Raw genomic sequence first — 22812 nt, forward strand, 5'->3', positions numbered from 1 at the left:
ACAACGCTTTCACACTGACAGCGTTCTTGCTGCGTAACACAACTGCAGCTCTATACAGAAAATAAAGTCATTTCTGAGTTATCACATTGATTATTTCTGGTGATAATGGCCACAAAATCTATAGGTTAGCAGGAGTTGACTGTTGAGAATTATTAGATTATAATATTAATGGTATATATTGCAAATATAGCTGCGAGCAGCAATTACGGGGTCAAGCCAACAGTGACAGATCACCATTAGTGAAATTAATAGGATATAGCAGTTTTGGCAAAGCCGTTTAAATGCAATAAGTACTTATAATATAATTGCTCTAGTAGCTTCAGGGCATAGTGGTGAGAACATGTAGCACCTTCATATTTGACTGAATTAACCCATACTTTTTACCCAATTTGGAATGCCCAATTCCCACTACTTAGTAGGTCCTCGTGGTGGCACGGTTACTCACCTCAATCCGGGTGGCGGAGGACGAATCTCAGTTGCCTCCGCTTTTTATCACGTGACTCGTTGTGCATGACACCGCGGAGACTCACAGCATGTGGAGGCTCATGCTACTCTCCGCAATCCACGCACAACTTACCACACGCCCCATTGAGAGCGAGAACCACTAATCACGACCATGAGGAGGTTACCCCATGTGACTCTACCCTCCCTAGCAACCGGGCCAATTTGGTTGCTTAGGAGACCTGGCTGGAGTCACTCAGCACGCCCTGTATTCAAACTCGTGACTCCAGGGGTGATAGTCAGCGTCATGAATTAACCCATACTTATGTTTCCGTCCGCACTCTTAGATGCTGTGCTGGAAACGTGCTTGTCATACTAAGTTTAGACTGACTACTGTTGATGGCAGATGTTTCAACATTGCAAAACACTGCCCCAAAACCTCCGTGAAACTACATCACTCCGGATCTTTAAGACCTAATTAAAAACTCATTTATTTATACTATGTTTTCCAACTGATTGATCCCATAAAGCTGTTTCCTCTGTATTATTATTTTTTATTTTTGTTGTTTTTTGTTTTGTATTATGTATGCTTGCTTACATGCTTGAAATAAATTTATATGTTAATTTCTGTTTTTGCCTATGCTGTGTAAAGCATCCTTTGGTCCTTGAAAGGTGCTATATAAATAAAAATGATTATTATTATTATTATTATAAACCAAGTTTCGTTTCAATAGCTCAAAGTATATAGATACTTCCTGTTTGGCATCCTAATGGTCACATTTATGAGACATTTTTTCCTCCAACAGTTTGGAATGTCAAAAATCCAAATGATTACTTTGTGAGGCTCAGTCTGAAGATCATATGAGTGAAATTTAGTGAAGACTGGACAAGATTTGTTAGAGGAGTGCAAAGAAACGGCAGACAGACAATATTGCCTATGTCAGATTTTGGTATCAATGTATTCTGCATGTCCGAAGGAATATGATAAGACAAGGCTCATGAAAGCTGCTCATGCACCCTCAGGTCATGGTGGTGATGAAACATATCAAGTTCCATGTCAGTATGCTCAAGCGTTGCCGAGATACAGCCTCACTTCCTGTTTGGCGTCCTCGTTGCTTTCGCAAGGCCATTTTTCCGGAATGGTTTCGAATATAAAAATAAAAAGTGTTTTTTTTTTGCAGCTAGGTCTGACGATTGGCTTGAGTCAAATTTCTTGCAAACTGGACCAAATTTGTAGGTGGAGAAACAGTTTTCATTTAAATTCAGGTTGGTGGAAAATCTAGTACACACGGTTTAAAATTACAAGCAGAAACGTAAGGGCAACTTTGACCTGTTGGTGGCGCTAGTCCGTTTGAGATAAAGAACCTAAATTCGCCACCAGAAATGTTCAGACTCTCCCCTACCAGTGTGCCAAATTTCACAACTTTTTACCATATGGTAGACTTCAACGGCGAAGGAATAATAATAATAAACAGAAAACTAACAGATGCAATAGTGGCTTCGCTTCTACTGGTAATGATTATTATAAGCATCGTCATAAAATGTACTGCCATCTACATGGAACGGAAATCAAACTGCAATGTATGCAGAATTTAAACTTGCTAAATCATCTGGATTCAGTCAGACTTACTGAATATAGAAAGTGTTTGTTTGTCTGTCACTGTGTGTGAACCTTCTTCATAAAAGCCAACATTGCAAAAGTTCATGTTGATAAATACTGTAGGTTTATAGAGCATTTTACCAATATTTTCTGCTGAGTTTAACATGTTTTGAGTAGAAAAACATAGGCTCAGCGCTGGAACTCTTCTGCGCCTCGTGCAAAGTATGAATGCTGCAACCTGTTGAAATGGGTGCTGAAATAAAAATGTGCCGCCTGTGCAAAATTTTTGAAACAGGCTGAAGAATGTCAACAATAATTTAATTAAAAATGTAACTTGAAACTCAGGGAGTCATAAAATGCTAGTTGTATGAATGACTGTTGAAATTACAATGTTTTAACAGGGAAAAATTGGCAGGATTGGCGCCCCTGGCTGCAAAGGTGACCCAGGTGACAAGGTGTGTCAGTCTTTTCCTTTTGCTTAGCAGTAACAGGATATGAGTTACTTGTGTTATACATGATCACTGACAAATGAATGACTTTTCACAGGGTCCTGATGGCTATCCCGGAGATGTTGGTGATTCTGGACTTCCAGGGGCTCTGGGAGAGAAGGTACATACATTTAACAAATAAAAGTTCAATATAAGCCTGTGAATTTCTTCTTATGGGTTCGACATATCATGGTTTCTCACTTTGTTCTCAGGGAGATCCAGGTCGTCCAGGAAGACCAGGTCCATCTGGCCCAGTAGGAGATCCTGGGCCCAAAGTAAGTTGCCGAACCTCAGAGATTACACAAATGTTGACCATCAATCATAGTCATGTACTGTACTCTCTGACACCCCCTACAGGGAGAGAGAGGAAGTCCTGGATCACCTGGAGTTCCTGGCCTGAAAGGATCTCCTGTATGTAATTGTTTTGATTTACATCATTATTTTCATTTTTAACATTCTAAATCAATGATAATTTGATTATTAACATATTATATGATGTTAAAGAGAATTCGGTTTTGTTTTACAGGGGACGATTGGGGGACCTGGACCTAAAGGCGATCCTGTGAGGAGCTGTTTTTTCTGTATGCCATTTTCTTAATGTAAAACTGGCAGATTTGTGATGTTTTACACTTGTATTTTAGGGGAGACGAGGTGACTTTGGACCTAAAGGCAACACTGGACCAAATGGTCCGAAAGGAGACAAGGTCAGTGTCTGGAGTCATTGAAAATGAAAATATACAAACATTTACAAAGCTACTGATGTCATGCTTAACTGACTCTAGCACAAGCGTCACTATCACTACTCAAAACCTGCTAACTCTTAAGTATTAAAGTCGTCCTGCAGTGTTTGTGCTCCAGACATGAATGATCCCTCAAATCATGTGTGTTGTTGAGGAGAGATGTGCTGTTCTTTTACTAACAGATCACACTTACCATTTTCACCTGACAAAAACCCATAGACTTACATTAAAGGGGAGGGACTCCAGTCAGATCTAGAGACATTTTGACTTGGGTCAGTAAGCAACCACCTAGTGAACACCCAGAACATACACACAACTGCATAGTAATGTAGATTACTCAGAATACCTTAGCAACCACATGCCAACACCCTGGTAACCACCCAGCACCCTCGCATCGTGGTGGCATATGTGACTGAAATTGAACATCCTTACCGATTAATTCAAATGACTGTAATGTTTGACAGGGTGAACCAGGCCCTGAGGGACCGAGGGGTCTGGCAGGTGAAGTCGGTGACAAAGGATCTAAGGTGAGAATCTTTGATTCGTTTCTGATTATTACTGTTGATTTTAAGGTAGTCATTATTAAAGAATAAAAATTTGTTGGCTTTTATTTTGAAACTCTAGGGTGATACAGGACTTCCTGGACCAAGAGGCCCGCCGGGAGCTCCTGGGGAACCAGGAAGAAATGTAAAAAAATGACCATCAGTACTGTGGCTCAACTGATAAATGTCTAATCTTTAGGCGCACATTTGCCGCCCATGCACATTGTCTGTCTCCAAAACCAAAAGCAACTGCTTTTGCTCCCTCGCTGCCCCGTAATTTGATGCTTTTACGCACAGTGTTTTAAGTTTGAAACCTTTTATGGAAACCAGGGCTCAACAATAAGGATGGCCCACTGTGTTGACATTACATTTTACATTCGTTATCCTGTAAATGTATTTTTATTAGGGCTGTCGATAGGCCTGTCACGATTTTAAAATAACCATCTGATCACGATTTCTTTTTCTTTTGATTATTATGCACTTCAAATTCCAATCACATTTGAATGCCCAAATAAGGGAATTTTACGCAAATATATAAATGCTATTATTCCATCACCGGCACGTTTGTGTCACTTAGTTAAACTCCAACCGCACTGTGGATGACAACCAGATCAGCTCCTGTCCAGATGAGCATCTGAAGCACTTTTCAAGCACTCTGATGCACACATTTTATATTATATATTTTATTATATATATATATATATATATATATATATATATATATATATATATATATATATATATATATATATATATATATATATACACCACCGGTCAAAAGTTTTGAAACACTTACTCATTCTTTATTAAATTTTTTTCTTCACATTTTAGAATAATAGTAAAGTCATTAAAACTATGGAATAACATAAATGGAATTATGGGAATTATGTTGTGACTAAACAAAATCCAAAATAAATCAAAACTGTGTTATATTTGAGCATCTTCAAAGTAGTCTTTGGAAAAACTGAAGTTTACCAAAAAGAGAGACATAATTTTAAAAAGTATTTCGAAATATTTTGATATTTAAACATTAAGTTTTTAAACCCTTAAAAGGAAATCGTATATCCCTATTTTATTATTTGTTTTATATATTTGAAGTTAAATATGTAAAAATGACTTATTAAGGTGTATGAAGCACACATGCATCTTAAGAAATATGAGAACTGGGGGGGTCTGGGTATCTCAGCGAGTATTGACGCTGACTATCACCCCTGGAGTCGTGAGTTTGAATCCAGGGCGTGCTGAGTGACTCCAGTCAGGTCTCCAAAGCAACCAAATTAGCCCAGTTGCTAGGGAGGGTAGAGTCACATGGAGTAAACTCCTCGTGGTCGTGATTAGTGGTTCTTGCTCTCAATGGGGCGTGTGGTGAGTTGTGCATGGATCACGGAGAGTAGCATGAGTCTCCACATGCTGCGAGTCTCCGCGGTGTCATGCACAACGAGTCACGTGATAAGATGCACGGATTGACGGTCTCAGAAGCGGAGGCAACTGAGACTTGTCCTCCACCACCCGGATTAAGGTGAGTAACCGCGCCACCACGAGGACCTACTAAGTAGTGGGAATTGGGCATTCCGAAATTGGGAGAAAAAAAAAAAAGAGAATTTATTTGACTAAAAGCCCTAAAAGAGACAATCAGTCATCATTTGACAGTAAATTGACATCTAAATTTCATAATCATGACAGCCCTAGCTGACGATTTAACAAGTTCTTTTTGTGCAATTAATTATATAAAAAATAACACGTTAGAAAATTAACGTTATTAATCATGTCCACGGACTGTAATAAGCAATATTCCTATCATTGGAACAATTTAAGCTTGAAGTACTACCTGTTTTCAGCAGGGGGCAGTAAGTGCAACACAACCTGATGAAACACATTTTTAATGTTATGGTGTTGAAGTTGTATCTGATGTCTTGAGTGGGTCTGGAATGTATTCATTTACAGCATGTTCTTTCTGTTATAGGGTACCACAGGTGACCCAGGTGATGCAGGCCCAAGAGGAGATCCTGGCCCCCCTGGACCAAAGGTACATTAAAGAGTGTCCACTGAGGATTAAACATGAGTCATGCATCAAATCAGTGGTTTGTTGTAACACAGATTAGTTGTGAATGCAAGGCCTTTGTTCTTATTGTAGGGAGATACTGGTAGAACTGGGTTCAGCTATCCTGGACAGAGAGGACCTACGGTACTGTGATTTTACATTGTTTTACATCACATGTCGGGATAATGTACAGGAAGACCCTTATTTCTTATCCCTCGCGTACATTTAAACTGACCTGATGATTTGTTCCACAGGGTGACAGGGGTGACAAAGGTAGACCGGGTCCCAGAGGAAGTAGAGGAGACTGTGGACCAAAGGGTGACCCAGGCCCAAAAGGAACTCCAGGACTGCCAGTGAGCAAGTTATCTCATTGATCAGAATGTGTTAATGAGTTTTACTGAACAATGTTTGTAACCATTTTTACTTTTACAGTGTGTAAAACAGGATGTTCAACAAGGACAAAGATGTAGAGCAGGACTTGATGTTATCCTTTTAGGAACTGATGGGATTTTGTCTCTATATGACAGCTGGTTGGAAGGGAGGGGTTAAAAATAAGACGTCCAATAAGACTGGATCTTTCAGAGACGAAGCACATTTGTCTTTGATGAAAGATTACAAACACTAAAAAAAAAACGTCTATTACTAAAAAGGGTCAGTTATTAAAAGGGGTAAAACATGATTTCATGTTGACTTTAAGAGTTCAGACATCCAGTGTTAAGTAGTGTAAAGAAGTCGTATTATTGTGTTAAAGGGAGAGCCCGGACCCGAAGGAGAGCCTGGACTGAGAGGGCCGAGAGGAGATGCGGGAAGAGACGTGAGTAAACATGTTTAGTGCATATGATGAAAGGAGGTGCGGGATATTTCATCTTGACCGATATTTCATTACACGTTGTAAGAGTAGTTCACCTATAAATGACAACATTGCACAACTAAACTGTTGTTGTTTATCAATGCAATTTAAGCAAACTTTATATTTTACTTTAAATCAGGGGTTCTCAACGGGGGTGGTACTGCCCCCCAGTGGGCATTCAAAGGATGCCAGGGGGTGCTAAGAGCAAATGAGTAGAGAGGGAGGCATTTATCAGTCATGTTAATCAGATATATCGTCAAGTTCCTGTTTGCATTAAAATGTTTATCTAGACTCCGTTATATGGGTTGAAGTCTAGCGACGCATCTGAAGTATTTGGTTTAGCATCGTCAAATAGACGGGTGAAGTCACAACCTCGGCTAATGCACTTGTATGACTCTATAGATGGATACGGCTCAATGTACAGAGCAGCGCGAGCGCAAAGCAGGTGCATTTTTCTCACAGACCGGTCTCGAACTTTTAAACACGCACCTCTGATCATTGCACCGCTGCCAGAACCCGTGAGAAAAAAAAAAGGCTAAAATATTTTTGTTTGAGTGTAAGAAAATATAACTGGTTTTGTTTGCATTTAGAATTAAGGGAATTAAGTAGGGGGGGCGTTCATCAAAAAAAGGTTGAGAACCACTGCTTTAAATGAATTCAAATATTGTATGTTTAACAGGGTGACCCTGGCCCAGAGGGAGACCCCGGCCTTACTGTGAGCATAAAATCTTAATTTATCTCTTAATTATCTCGTGAATGTACATCATTACTCTAGGGGTGCATATTGAATATGTGGTATGTTTTCTCAGGAATGTGACGTCATGAACTATATCAGAGAGACCTGTGGATGCTGTGGTAAGATTCTTTTCTAAACCTTTTAGAAAAATGAATGTATTGCTGTGTTGGCGTAGGTTAAATGTTTTTTTCTTTTCTGTTTCAGACTGTGAAAAGAGATGTGGTGCCCTGGATATTGTGTTTGTGATTGACAGCTCAGAGAGTGTGGGATTGACAAACTTCACCCTGGAGAAGAACTTTGTCATCAACACCCTCAACAGACTGGGATCCATGGCAAAAGATCCCAATTCTGAAACGGGTAAAAAAAAAAAAAAACATACATATATACAGTTTTAGGCAGCTTTGGCAGAAAATTGTTGTATAATGAGGATGTTTTCAAAATTAATGCCATTAAATATTTTTATTTATCAATTAATTTCATTTAAAGTGCAGTAAACATAACAAAAACTAAATCAGTGTTTGTTGTGAACCCCCTGTGCCTTTAAAACAGCACCAGTTTTTCTAAATACACTTGTGCACAGTGTTATTCCAAACGTCTTGGAGAACTTGCAACAGTCAGGGTCAGAAATTAACTTCTGTATTATTGGGCAATATTTGCCCCGGATCAGAATTTTAAGGGAATTTTTACCTTAATGATGGCGTTTTAAAAAGCACACTGTGTCGTCGTCTTATGTAAAATACTTGAATTTAATCGATTAATTATTATAAATTCCAAATTCATTCAGTAAGGTTGTTACCTATACATTTAAATATTTTTTAGTGATAATAGGCCCTATTTTAAGAGCGCAAGCATTACGCGCAACTCAGCGCCTTCACTCATAAGTGCAAAGTCAATGGGCATGCCCATGAAGTTTTGGTATTTTTGTGCAAGGATGCGCTTTGTCTAGGCGCAAGTGGGTTTTGTGAAATCGTTCTGCAAGGCGCTAATCGGGTTGAGGGAGGTTCATTTTCGGCACCGTCTCCGTCCTATTATACTGTCCATTCCCTGTCAAGCACCAGTGATACAATACAGTACATTCATAAGAAGTTATTAGTGTAAATAGACTGTATGCAATTCATTAGAAGAATAGAAATATGGATTTACGTAATTTTGTGCGTCCTTGTTAAATGGCTTTTATACGCATGGAAAAAGTTCTCGTCATAACTTGGATGAAGGCTCCATTAAATTACACAGAATGTAAGTATTATTAATCATTTTCATCTACTGACACACAAATCATGGCTAGTATTAACAGTGATTGTATCAGCGCGCACTTCACTTCTACCAGTCGATTCTGATTTTGAAAAAATGTATGCATTTACTGAAACACATACAAATTAAACCAAACGTATTTCTAAATTCAAATGACACTTCAAAGAAACGAAAATATGATCAAAATAACAAAGTGGTCCAAAAAATCATACCAAATCCAAAAATTTTACTCTGTCCAACTTCTTCCACCGGCCCCTTTCAGAGACTTAAAAATCACTACGACAACGGGTGGAAAAATACCAATATACATTAGATCATAAATACAATTGTAAATATGCAATAATAATAACACATATAAACATAACAATAAAAAATAAACCATGACCTCTAGAAAGTTTAACAGAAATCTCATCATTTTTTTTGATTGTCAGAGACATAGTTTGATGTTGCGCTGCATTTTCAGAGTTTGGACATGAACTTTAGTAACACCTGCTGGTGAAATCTTCAAACTGCAAATATAGGAACTAAATTTGGACTTTGCACTGAGATAAGAGGTGGTACTGAAACGTCTTAGCGCAACGACCAGATTCTTAGGAAAATAGCAAATTGCGCTTTGCACCACTTCATTTATATACAATACACCCACAGTGTGCACGCCTACACCCACAGTAGTGCAAATACTCTCACTCACGGCCATTTGCACTGGCATGAAAATTGCACTTAGAATTAGTGCTCTCATGAAAATTGGATAAGATGTTGTACATGGTCGTAGCGCCTAGCACTGCACTTTGCACACTCATGAATATAGAGCCCAATATGTATTAGGTTTAGAATAAAATATTAGAAAATATATTATATATATCAGTATATATGGGAAGTCATTATAGGGCATTTTTGGCTCCTACATTTTACATTTCATGGGCATGTTTGTCACTTTCAGTGGCATTTTTGCCATAAGCCACCATTCATTTCTGACCCTAACCACTAGGGATGGGTGATACCACTTATTATCTCTTCGATACCAATACCGATACTTCTATTAAATATATATATATATATATATATATATATATATATATATATATATATATATATATATTTTTTTTTTTTTTATTATTTTTTTTTATTTTATTTTTTTTTTGGCGGATATCTTGGGATAAAATGGGTAATATAAAATATCATTTTTAGTCATAATTTAAGTCATAATTATTTTTTTTACATTTGTGAGCATAAACAGAAAATTATTGGACTTCTGTTTTGTTTACCCTTACAAAAAATAACCATGGTATCACTACAGTAACTATAGTTTAACAATGGTATTTATAAAACATAGTTACCAAACAATTAACTATATTTGAATTACTTATTAACAAAAATTACACACAATTATAAGAAATATTAAATGTCACATTTAGAAATGTTGTTATTTTAGAGTGAATTTACTCCAGGAGCAGTGGTGTAGTGTCTGAAGAGGTGGGCATACTATGAATTTATGAAAGAATAAATTAATATTTAATAAAAAAAAATGTTTTAATTAATATGTGTCATTAATGTTCCTTTCATTAGGCTACTATGAAAATTGTTAATACTTTATAATTACTAATAAACTAATTCATAATACATAATAGACTGTTAAGCATTCTATAGCTAATATAAGTGTAATAATATTCACCTTAATGCCTTATCTTGTATTACCATATATAGCCTACATGAGAATTAATTGTTATTTTTTTATTTGTGTGCTATAATGTGCTTTTCAGTGTATAGTGAAATTGTTTTCCTACTTTGAAGTATAAATTGAAATGATTTGATATCACGAGAAAAAGGCATCACCGACAAAAGGCAAAAGAGAGAGAGAGAGAGAGAGAGAGAGAGCAAAAACTAGCATGGGTGCAATATATATATATACACACGTTTAGCAGGGAAATAAATTTACAGTTCAAATTATAGTTACTCCAGGGATGCTTGTGCATCAGACGCTGGAAATGTCCCGCCCCTTACTGAAATGGAAAACATCTGAACTGAAATTGGTTACCAATATCCAATCACATCTGAAATGAACGTTCTGATTGGTGGATCAGATTAGTCGGACTGTCTGTTTTGCCCATGCCATCAGTTGCGCTCCCGACTTCTGCAGCTCCGTGCACGTTTAGAGAGAATCTCTGTACACTTATTAAAATAAAACGGTGCTGCGGCATCGCATTAGTAGATTGAAAAAGTTCCAGGTCAAAAGAATACTCGTTGTTCTGGCGGCCATACTTATCATCACTTATTTCAGGTGGGCATCCGCAGAATCCTGAGAAAGATAGGTGGGCATACGCCGTGTGCCCTAGACTACACTACTGTCCAAAAGCTGGTTCTCTGATTTTCTCTCATTACCTCTACAAGGCACTGATCGCTCTTGTTTGAACGAGTCTTGTGATGGCACAAGCGCTTGTCTGCTTGTGTTTTTCAGCATGCATGTGAAGATCAGCGGAAGAAGAAATAGTTCCCATCCTGCACAAGTATTTGCTAATAAAGCCTAATCCTTTTTATTTCATTTTAAAGCTTATGATTATTGTTCATTGTAACCAAATAATAATAATATCCCTAGTTTAAAAAAAATATTTTTTGAATCGATATTTTTGTGTGCGGATCGATATTTTTGATACAACATCAGTATCGGAAGTATCAATACTTTACGATCGATCCGTCCATCCCTACTTGCCACAGTTCTGTGTATTGTCTCAATAATGGCTTCTCTGTCTTCAGGTAATCCCAGACTAGGTGTGGGTAAAAATATTGACTTTCCGATGCATCGTGATCTTCATTTGAACAATCTTGATATCAATTCTTAAATCCCAAGATCAACTGCAACTCCACTATATTGAGAAGAAATCACATTTGCAACCAAATTTTGTGCTATGCGACTAAAGTGAATAAAAGTTGTTCTGCATGTCCAAAGATGAGATCCACTCAACCCATATGTCACTGAATAATGTCTCTTTTAATATCCATTCTGTTCTTTACAGTCAGTTGATGATCAAAAATAATAAACATAATAATAAATAAACATTTAATCCTGATCAGGCATGACACTGAAGAGATAAAGCCATTTGAGTCTCTCTTGTATTAACATGCACTAATTTAAAGACATTGTTTACAGAAATGCTGGTTTACTTAAAGGGACAGTACCGTTTTTTTAGCACATGTTCAACAAATCAATGTAAACATCTGTAAATAGTACACATTATGCAATTAAACAATAAACATGTAACAAAAAATAATATATGCAATATAATATCATACTTATTGATTGAATACATTGATTTATTAGTTTTTAAAAAGCATAAATGTGACCAAAATGATGAAGAACTTATCAAATATAATCAGTAAAGTTAATATTTTCGTAATGTACCTACTTAAAGGGCCCCGTGTATAATTTACAGCATTAGCTGGGAGATCATTTCTTTCATATGTAAGCAAAAGGGGCATTATAACAGAAATATACCCATATGAATCGATATCGAATCAGAATTGAATCAAGAGCTTGTGAATCGGAATTGAATCGGGAAATCTATATCAATACCCAGCCCTATCCCAGACTGAATCAATGGTGTTGAGATTCATACCATCAGTTGCAGGAGTCTTTTTTCTACTTCTATTCTATTTGCAAAGGGAATGTTTGTAAATCTAAAATGTATATTTCCTTAATTTATATGCAATATTTATATATACTGTATATATATATAAATATATAACTTGTTATTATTTACTCACCCTCATGTTGCATCTGACTCTACTTGCATCTGTTATATTTCGCAGGAACTCGAGTCGGCGTCGTCCAGTACAGTCACAACGGAACATTCCAGGCGATTCGCCTCAACGACTCCAAGATCGACTCTCTGTCTGCCTTCAAAGAAGCCGTGAAGAAGCTGGAGTGGATTGCCGGAGGAACGTGGACTCCTTCGGCCCTGAAGTTCGCCTACGATAACCTGATCCGTGACAGCCGTCGTGCTAAGGCTAACGTGACGGTGGTTGTGATCACAGACGGACGATACGACCCACGCGATGATGACAAACTGCTTAATTACCTGTGCACAGACACCACCATTGACGTAAACGCCATCGGTATTGGCGACATGTTCGATCAGCCAGAGGAGAATGAGAGCCTGAAGTCCATCGCGTGCAGAAAAGATGGCAGGGTCATGGGCATGAGACGATTCGCTGATCTGGTCGCGGAGGATTTCATTGATAGAATTGAGACCGTACTCTGCCCAGGTGAGTCCTGGAAACTGGCCTTCAATCTGCCAACATGATATCCCTAAAATGTACAAATCCATTACATTAACACCGTGTTTTATGTTTTAGATCCAGTGATTGTATGTCCCGACCTTCCATGCAAAAGTGGTAAGTGAGAATTTTATATTTCAATAACTTTTTCTAATCTGTCCCCAACAAGATTAAGAAAGTTTACAGATGTTTTAAAGCCACAAATTACAAACATTATGTTTCATCTGTTCATACTTCACAGCTGTATTCTAATTGCCTTTTTCACAGGGTTTGAATAGGGGCCATGTACTCTTCATAATATGTACAATATCGCTTATTCAGCATTATTGGATGAAGCTAATAGCAGTTGTATTAGTAATAAGAAATAAATGAACAAAAACAGGCTTAAATAAATGTAGGCCTTATGTGGTGAGGCTATATTATTGATGCTTTCTCTTTAAAATCATACAAAATGCACAAAATTGTGCGTGCACGCTACCAGGAATACTATCAACGATCAGCATTTTAATAAAATAATTTTTTGTAAAGCAATAGTTATGCACAGGGGATTAACCTCTTCAAGCTTCAAAAGAACACAAAAGTATAATTCAGAAGTCTAATAAATTATTCCATGAGACTCATGATTGTTATGAAAGCATACGATAAGATTTGGTGAGAAACAAGCTGAAATCTAATGTATTATTTAGTGAAAATGTTCACTGACTGTTGATCTCCTGTGTGTGTTCATGATAGGACACGAGAGCAACAGTTCACGCAGCCCCCTCACGACATTGGGGCGTTCAAGTGAAAACTCGTTTTGTTTATCTAAAAACAGGTCCTCCACAGTGATAGTGACAACAGAACACAACACATCTGCACACAAACAAGACATCAGAACTTACTAAACATGTCTGAAGAGTCTGTAGTCCAAGAATTGATGCATTTCTATGCCCAGCCTTATTTTTTTGAAGAGTACTTGTAAGAGGTACATAGAGGAGGCTACAGGACGTCACAGTCACACCGTATCCAAACCTGATGGCAAATGACAGACTGTTCTCTGTTTTGTGTGCAGTTGTGTTGTGTTCTGTTGTCACTATCGTTGTGGACGACCTGTTTTTAGATAAACAAACTAGTTTTATCTTGAACACCCCAGTGTCGTGAGGGGGCTGAGTGAACTGTTGCTCTCGTGTCCTATCATGAACGCACACATGAGATCAACGGTCAGTGAATATTTGCACTAAATAATACATTAGATTTCAGTTTGTTTCTCATCAAATCTTATCGTATGCTTTCATAACAATCTCATGGAATAATTTGTTAGACTTCTGAATTATACCGCTATAAACCTAATGTATATGTTATAAAAGTTATTCACACTCCTTTCTAGAGTTTTTTATATGCGCACTACCAAAATATAGGTGTTGGAACCTTTTAACCTCGTTTCTGAGAATTCTGTATAGTGTTGCTTATGTTCGGATATTGAATGTTTGCGCAATTGCATGCTCAAATATAGCCCACGAACAGACATGTGTATGGAAAACTATGGATATGTGATACCAGCTGATGAAAAACATGTAACAGGATGATACATTTGCAGTAACTTACCTCTACTACTATTTAAAAAGAAATATTTCTCATTAAAAACAATCAAATCAGATGAATATCCACAGCTGGCCAGAGTCCTCTGAAACAAGGCAGAAATGCTACAGGAAAAACTCTTTGGTCATGCACAGATAAACACTGGTAGAATGACGTTTCCTTGAGAGAGTGTTAGTGTAGAGCCTCCTCGGCTCTACAGTTAGCTAAACACAGATTAAAAAAATCGAAAAAGCAACTTGGCGGAGCCAGTTGCTAGGAGGCCCCTTAAACTATTGTTTCAACACTCACTTGCAGATGTGGTGTCTTCGTGGATGGGTATCCCTTACACGACGCCCTTGCAGAGGAGGGGAAGGACAGTCCCGTCCCGAACACTGTACCGAGCGATGCAAACGTAATCAATAATCTACAAGAGGCCAAGCACCCCAATACCTACACCAGGGCTGTAGCTACATTGGCTTACACAGCCCAGAGAGCGAAACAGGCCTCTGGACCTGAAAAACAGAGATGGACCAATCTGTTCATTGACTCGTTTAGAGTCGTCTATTCTGACATCATGGGAGACCCAAACAAAGCTCTGGTCTTGTGTTAGGCTTCTGATATGGATTGGTCATTTCAAAAATCAAATCAAAAGAATAGGAAACCCTTGGCCTCGCTGTAGAGTTGTGCTTAAGAATGAATTTAGTTTCTGCCCAAAACTATTTCTGCGTTAACAACTAAAATGTAATGGAAACTAGCATGTAAAATAGTTAACATCATGGCCAGTTTAACAACCACTTACAATGCCGCTTGCAATACTCTTACAATCTGTTCCTTGCTAAGAAAATGTGAAACGTCAACCTCGTCTCTACACCTCAACGCCTGCTGTGCTGTAATCTCTGAATGAAGCTGAATGAACATATTTAAACAGATTAGAATACTTTGCATGTGCAATGTGCTCTCATTAGTTTATGTTAATTTGCTTGAATCCTCAGGGTCTCTATGATAAATGTGGCGGGAGATGTGTCAGTGTACATGACATTTATTGCAAACTTCACTTTATTCATTGAAATCAGTTTTGCACTTTGCACATCAAGGCTGAATTCTGTAGCTTCTCATAGATTTGGACAGTATATATGAAGCTTTATAGAGCTGCTAAACAATTTACTGAAAACCCTAATAACTTGGCTTTACTCAGTTGGTTGAATAAACTCGTTCCCTCTATAGAGCGCAACAGTCTGGTTCTGTTAGTAAAAATCCCATTAATGTATCCCACAGATGAATTCATTTTCAACGAGAACTTATAAAACTTTAAAGACAGACCAACAGTGAGCTAGCTACGAGTGTGTTCATCGATGGTATATGCATCTGTTGAATCCATCCGTCTTCATTATTTCAGCTTCATTGTTTAAAAATCGTGTTTGATAGCGGAATTCATGGTCCAGCAGAGAAAGATCCACCAATCAGAGAAGCGTGGCCAACGAAACCCGTGAAACGTGCCTCTGAGCGACCGCGAGCTCTCATGACGGACTGTAAATGATGTAATCGAATGGAATGACTTATAATCAACAAGCTAACATCAATAATCCCATCTTTTTTTGTTCAATTACATCATTCGCAATGCTTCATGGGATTGTGTTTTGTGCCCTTGTGAAAGACAGTAAGTACACAGTCTTGTATCTTTTTCTTTTTGTCCGATTTTCAAATACTTATTTGCCTCAAAACAAGTTCCTGATGTTGTGATTCTCCTCAGAGCTGGCTGGTTTGGTTCATGGCGCACAACTCTTTTATAAAGGATTTTATTAAAAGTCTATGGAAGAAATAAATGGGTAAAATACTTCCGAAACCCAGATGGCTGAAAAAGTAGACGGGCAGTGTTGCGCTTTATTGAACTGAGTAATGGCATCTCCAAAACTTGTGTAATTAAGTTTACTTAACTTAAGTGATCATACAGAATGAACTTAACTATTTAAGTTAAGGTAACTAGATGCAAGTAGACTCAACGTAGATTGGCTATTTAAATGTTTTTGATTTAACTTAATAATTTTAATTGAATGGACTCAAATTTAGGTTGTACGATAACACAGTTTAAATAATTAAGATTATAACTGATTCTAGGTATAATCAAAAAATTTAATTATTTCTCCACAGAAATGCATAAACACCTGTACTTCAGCTGCGCATGCACATGGAGAACTGAAATAGTGTTAACAGGGTCACACTTGACCAAAGAGGACACAGATCACACGAACGAAACAACTATTTGCGATAAAACAACATAAATAATACTACAAAAGAGATAAAAACCTCTATGAATTCTTAATAACAACTATTTAAATGCCCTCATATGTTGCATTGACCAAAGAAACAAAATTCAGTAATTCAAACGCAAGGCATTATGAGTATTCCCTATAGCCTTAATTTTGTACTCAATAGTTTGATTATTAGCACTTAAAATCTTAAATTCAGGGAACATAGATATTTGAGTTATGAGCCCAAAACTTGACATTTCAAGTAATGTTTAAGACAACTTGATTAGGGGGGCCTGTGTAGCTCAGCGAGTATTGACGCTGACTACCACACCTGGAGTCGTGAGTTCGAATCCAGGGTGTGCTGAGTGACTCCAGCCAGGTCTCCTAAGCAACCAAATTGGCCTGGTTGCTAGGGAGGGTAGAGTCACATGGGGTGACCACCTCGTGGTCACGATTAGTGGTTCTCACTCTCAATGGGGTGTGTGGAAAGTTGTGCGTAGATCGCGGAGAGTAGCATGAGCCTCCACATGCTGTGAGTCTCCGTGGTGTCATGCACAACGAGTCACGTGATAAGATGCGCGGATTGACGGTCTCAGAAGTGGAGACAACTGAGACTTGTCCTCCGCCACCCGGTTTGAGGCGAGTCACTACGCCACCACGAGGACTTAAGAGCGCATTGGGAATTGGGCACTATATATTTAAATACAATTAAACTGTTGAACACGAAAAAAACAAAACAATCAAATAACCTCAATATACATTATGATCGCTCGTGTGTTTTTGTTTAAATATTACACCCATTGCGCACATAAAATGTCCTGGAAAATTGTGCGGGAACCATGATAAAACAGAAGCTATATGTGATACATCCTCTGACAAATGAACTAAGGATCTTTTAGGTTTGACAGTGTTCAGTTGCAGACTTACATTTATTAAATCAGTCTCAAGAGTTTAACTAAGACCAACATTGCTGTTTTTGTGTTTTATAGAGCCAGCAGTAGCCAACTGCGTCCAGCGGCCGATAGATCTCATCTTTATGCTGGATGGCTCGGAGCGCATGGGTCAGGAGAATTTCCGCTATGCACGCGAGTTTATAGAGAACGTCGCTCGCCGCATGACCCTCGCCAAGGGAGACGACGATGAACGGAACGCCCGTGTGGCTCTTCTGCAGTACGGCGACGAAAACCAACATGAACTGGCCTTCAAACTTTCCACCAACTTCACCGTCATCTCTGATGGCCTGGCCAACATGAGGTACCTGGACTCTACTTCCAATGTTGGAAGTGGAATTATCTATGCCGTCAATAACATCGTCACGAGCAGAGGCACCCGCTTGGCTAGACGAAACGCTGAGCTGTCGTTCGTCTTCATCACTGACGGGGTCACCAGCAACAAGAACCTCGAGGAGGGCATTAGCTCCATGCGCAGGGCAGAGGGCGTTGCCACTGTGATTGCCATGGGCAGCGATGTTGACAAGGAAATTCTGACCAAGCTTGCACTGGGAGACCAGACGGCCATTTTTAGGGGTCAAGATTTTGCCCATCTGAACAAAGCCAGCTTTTTTGAGCGATTTGTTCGGTGGATCTGCTGAGGGGTGGGTTCGTAGTAGAGGGGAGTGGTTGGTGTGTCAGAGGGTTCAGCGGTATGTTTCGAGTAAAACAGATTAATTTGGTCAATTTGTGCATAAAAGATGGTTTGTTATACAGAGATAATGGCTTGAATGTCATTAGAGCTTTTAAAAAGGGCTGAACCGAAAATGTCTTGGTAGACACTTCTAAAGATTAGTCTCAACTCAATGATGCACCAGTGGAGAATAGGCTTCGGGTATAGGATGACTCTGCAGTAAACCAGGAGGTCAAGTTACCAGTAACACTCCAAAGAATATGTACTGAATGTGTAGTTTGACAAAGTTGCAATTGTACTTTTTTACATCTGTATTTTTATGCTGAAAGGCCTCTAGCTGAATTTGTGTTTTATATATTCCTTTACACAAGGTGCTAAACCAGAGAAAGACTGGAGTTTTTCCTGTATAACATTAAAGAAGTGTTTTAATCCGATGCACATTAGTAAACTAATAATTCAGGGGGAACAAGAAGCCATTTGACCAATTGTATATCTCAAAACACTGACCGATATTAGAGATTAAAGAATTGATTTCATAGTTGTATTAAAACTTGAGATAAATCTATGCCACCTCCCACATTTTATGCACTCTTTTTATGTGTTTCAGATTAAGCATCCACATTTCGTGAAATATAGAAAGTACGTTCACCTACTGTACATTTTCATATAAATGGTAAATTTGCCGTAATTGACTAATTGTTTAAGTCAATTGTTATGAGCACTATGATCACACATAGTCACTGAATTCCAAAAAGCAAAAATAACAGTAATAATTTGAGTATTTGACATGCTGTTGGACACTTGAATGATGAATTCCATAGTTGCTGTCAAACGAAAGTTTTAGTTCAATAAACCAAGCTGTGGTAACACGACTGTTGTGTCTGTGATTTTTGTTCATACTGAACAATATACTGAGAAATCAGGAGCAGTTCGGTATTCTAATGTGCACATGGGTTGTTTTTGGACTTTGGACCGGTCCATGAGTCATGGTAAAAATAATGCAATGTGTAAGGTCAACCAAGGTCAATGGTTTACACAGTCTCTGCAAGTTCACGAAAATATACAGTACATTCCAGAAATATATGACACTTTTGTTGTCAAGATTAAACAAAATATGCAAACACTTGCTTGAACATAAATATGTCATAGAATAACATTAATGATTCTGAACATGCGTTGCACACTGATTTATGACTTTGTCCCACGGTTTTCGACCAGGGCTCCATGGAGAAAATATGTAGAATTGAAGAAAAATGTCATGACATTTGTAACTCATAGGCATTATTTTTTAATAAAAGTTCTTTTAAAGTGTTACCAAGAAAATCTATCTCTTTTTAAACTGGGGTCCCTGGGTTGGCTTAGAATATAAACTTCTATTGAGAATCTTTAGTGTACTTTATTAACAGTATACATCTCGTCCAATCTATGGTTTATTAGCACGGAGGGATTATGTACTTGTGCATTTATTGATTGTGCATGTAGAAGCATGTCTTGAGAAACTGTTCTACTCTATGACTCAATGCACTTTTGCTGTCCTCATCATGAGCCAATCAGAAGAGGAGCTGTCTTAAATAACAAATCGCTTTTGGACCAGTCCGCATACCGTAGACAGACCGCAATGACAGAACAGGAGAATCTAAACGCACTTTTAACTCTCATAACATTACGTTCTCATAAACATGTTGGCTGGAATTACTATTCGGAATAGATGTGGACAGCAAGAGAATGCGTTGAGAAGATAAAGCACTGTCTACGAAAGGGAATGTTTGATTAAAACGACTGTACATCATGCAGGCGACGGGATTACGGAACGTTTGGTTTTTCTGTCACTCAAGCGGGTGATGTCACAGTGTGGGCGGGACTACAGCGCGGCTTTGCTTTGGTCGGCTGTAAACGTGAAGAAGTCATGGGGGATGTGTTTATATGTCATTAACCTGCAGAACTGTTCGCTTTAACACTGATGCTTGAAGACATATTGAATTGTATTCCTTTTTCATAATGGAGGGGATGGATGGACACGACTTGGCTGGTTATGAATGGACACATTAATATCTAATCGACTGGGAAACGGAAGCGTTTCTCTTTATATACATTTCATAATTTCCACTTGTTTAGAGCTCACATAGATGACAGCATGAGGAGCCGCAGTAATTCTGGAGTGAGGTTGGATGGATTTGCCAGACTTGTCCAAGAAACAATATTATGCCATCAGGTTAGTACAAAAGGTCTCTTGTCTATTAAACAGTAAATATTGTTCTGTTCTATTTTATTCTATTCTGTTCTGTTCTATTCTGTTCTATTACATTCTATTTTGTTCTATTCTATTATGTTCTGTTCTATTCTATTCTATTATATTATGTCCTATTCTATTATGTTCTCTTCTGTTCTATTCTATTATGTTCTCTTCTGTTCTATTATATTCTGTTCTATTATGTTCTATTCTGTTTTGTTCTATTCTGTTCTATTATATTACATTCTGTTCTATTCTATTATGTTCTATTCTGTTCTATTATATTACATTCTGTTCTATTCTATGCTATTCTATTCTGTTCTATTGTATTCTGTTCTATTATATTACATTCTGTTCTATTCTATTCTATTATGTTCTTTTCTGTTCTATTATATTCTATCATGTTCTATTCTGTTCTATTATATTATGTTCTCTTCTGTTCTATATTCTGTTCTATTACATTCTATTATGTTCTATTCTGTTCTGTTCTATTCTGTTCTATTATATTACATTCTGTTCTATTCTATTCTATTATGTTCTATTCTGTTCTATTATATTCTGTTCTATTATGTTCTGTTCTATTCTATTCTGTTCTATTATATTCTACTCTGTTCTATTCTTTTCCATTCTATTATGTTCTGTTCTATTCTGTTCTGTTCTGTTCTGTTCTGTTCTATTCTGTTCTATTCTATTCTGTTCTATTCTATTATGTTCTATTCTATTCTGTTCTGTTCTATTATGTTCTGTTCTATTATATTCGACTCTGTTCTGTTCTATTCTATTCTATTATATTCTGTTCTGTTCTGTTCTATTCTGCTCTGATCTATTCTATTCTGTTCTATTCTGCTCTGTTCTGTTTTATACTGTTCTATTCTGTTCTATTATATTATATTCAATTCTGTTCTGTTCTATTCTATTCTGTTCTGTTCTACTCTGTTCTGTTATATTATATTCTGTTCTTTTCTATTATAATCTGTTCTGAACTTCTGTTTTGTTCTGTTTTGTTCTATTCTGTTCTATCCTATTGTGTTCTATTATGTTCTGTTCTATTCTGTTCTATTTTATTCTATTCCATTCTATTCTGTTCTGTTTTATTCTATTCTGCACAGAACAAAGTAAATAATGTTATACTGTATTATAGAGCCACGGGTGAAACATGTACAAATTAAAATCCCGCACATATACTGTAACATGTTATGAGTTTCCTGTGGCTGAGATTCTTCTGTAACATTGGGGCCATACTGACCAGCAGGAATCTAAAAATAAATAAGACCTGAACAAAGGTCACCTTTAAATAACATGAGGGTGAGAAAATATTTGTATTATCTGCAGCATGTGAAAGGAAAAATCTGCAGTATACTACACAGTATAAGCAGCAATACAAACACAAAGCATAGAAACATTTGATTTCCTTAGCAAGTGACAAGTGTTTAAAAGTATTCAGAAACATAAATGCGTTTAGAAATAAAAATAAAAAAAGAGCTCAAATGATGTGTATTTTATAACCTGTTCACTATGTGTGTTAATAAAGAGTGTTCTGACCTGTCTGTACAGAATCCAGTGACGGGTCTACTGCCGGCCAGCGAGCAGCAGAAAGACGCCTGGGTCAGAGATAATGTGTACAGCATCCTGGCAGTGTGGGGGCTTGGCATGGCGTACCGGAAGAATGCAGATCGTGATGAGGATAAAGCCAAGGCCTACGAGCTCGAGCAGGTGAAACATGAGCACCTGTCACCAAACACCATTGATTGAACACAACTGTGTTTGCCAAAGACTGCAACACTGTCTGTAAAGTGTCTTATTGTGCTTGTTTTATGGTTTTATAATGTATTTGAGTACAGGACTGCTGCAATACAGATTTATTCAGCATATAGTGTTGCTCATCATTTCTTTAAATAATTTGTTTATTTTATTTGTTATTTCAGAGTGTGGTGAAGCTAATGCAAGGACTGCTGCAGTGTATGATGAGGCAGGTACTGTATATTATTACCACTTTCTGAACCTTTAAGCCATAGTGCTCTATCTTGTTTGCAGATGGTCCAAAATGCCGCTGCTAGATTTTGAACAGGGACAAAACAATGGGATCACATTACCCCTGTACTGGCTTCGCTTGATTGTCTTCCTGTCAGATTTAGAATTAACCTTAAAATTCCGATCTATGTGTACAGGGCCCTGTCTGGTCATGCTCCACA

General features: G+C 37.7%; 2 protein-coding genes across 3 annotated transcripts in view; both read left to right on the forward strand.

The window, feature by feature from the left end:
• Positions 1-19262, forward strand: part of col6a2 (collagen, type VI, alpha 2) — a 29606-nt gene extending 10344 nt beyond the window's left edge. Inside the window, exons 11-28 of the mRNA XM_051672199.1 lie at positions 2443-2496; positions 2588-2650; positions 2742-2804; positions 2887-2940; positions 3056-3091; positions 3171-3233; positions 3734-3796; positions 3894-3956; positions 5775-5837; positions 5946-5996; positions 6107-6205; positions 6604-6666; positions 7382-7417; positions 7512-7557; positions 7643-7795; positions 12494-12949; positions 13040-13078; positions 17757-19262. Coding sequence (XP_051528159.1) covers positions 2443-2496; positions 2588-2650; positions 2742-2804; positions 2887-2940; positions 3056-3091; positions 3171-3233; positions 3734-3796; positions 3894-3956; positions 5775-5837; positions 5946-5996; positions 6107-6205; positions 6604-6666; positions 7382-7417; positions 7512-7557; positions 7643-7795; positions 12494-12949; positions 13040-13078; positions 17757-18358 — 2067 coding nt within the window. The 3' untranslated portion in view covers positions 18359-19262. The remainder of the gene's footprint in view (positions 1-2442; positions 2497-2587; positions 2651-2741; positions 2805-2886; positions 2941-3055; positions 3092-3170; positions 3234-3733; positions 3797-3893; positions 3957-5774; positions 5838-5945; positions 5997-6106; positions 6206-6603; positions 6667-7381; positions 7418-7511; positions 7558-7642; positions 7796-12493; positions 12950-13039; positions 13079-17756) is intronic.
• A 730-nt stretch (positions 19263-19992) lies between these two features.
• Positions 19993-22812, forward strand: part of phka2 (phosphorylase kinase, alpha 2 (liver)) — a 44513-nt gene continuing 41693 nt past the window's right edge. For both annotated transcript variants that reach the window (XM_051672191.1, XM_051672190.1), the window contains exons 1-3: positions 19993-20602; positions 22175-22333; positions 22546-22593. In XM_051672191.1, coding sequence (XP_051528151.1) covers positions 20525-20602; positions 22175-22333; positions 22546-22593 — 285 coding nt within the window. In that variant the 5' untranslated portion in view covers positions 19993-20524. The remainder of the gene's footprint in view (positions 20603-22174; positions 22334-22545; positions 22594-22812) is intronic.

Source organism: Myxocyprinus asiaticus, chromosome 35 (genome assembly GCF_019703515.2).
Source record: "Myxocyprinus asiaticus isolate MX2 ecotype Aquarium Trade chromosome 35, UBuf_Myxa_2, whole genome shotgun sequence".
Classification (NCBI taxonomy): Eukaryota; Metazoa; Chordata; class Actinopteri; order Cypriniformes; family Catostomidae; genus Myxocyprinus; species Myxocyprinus asiaticus.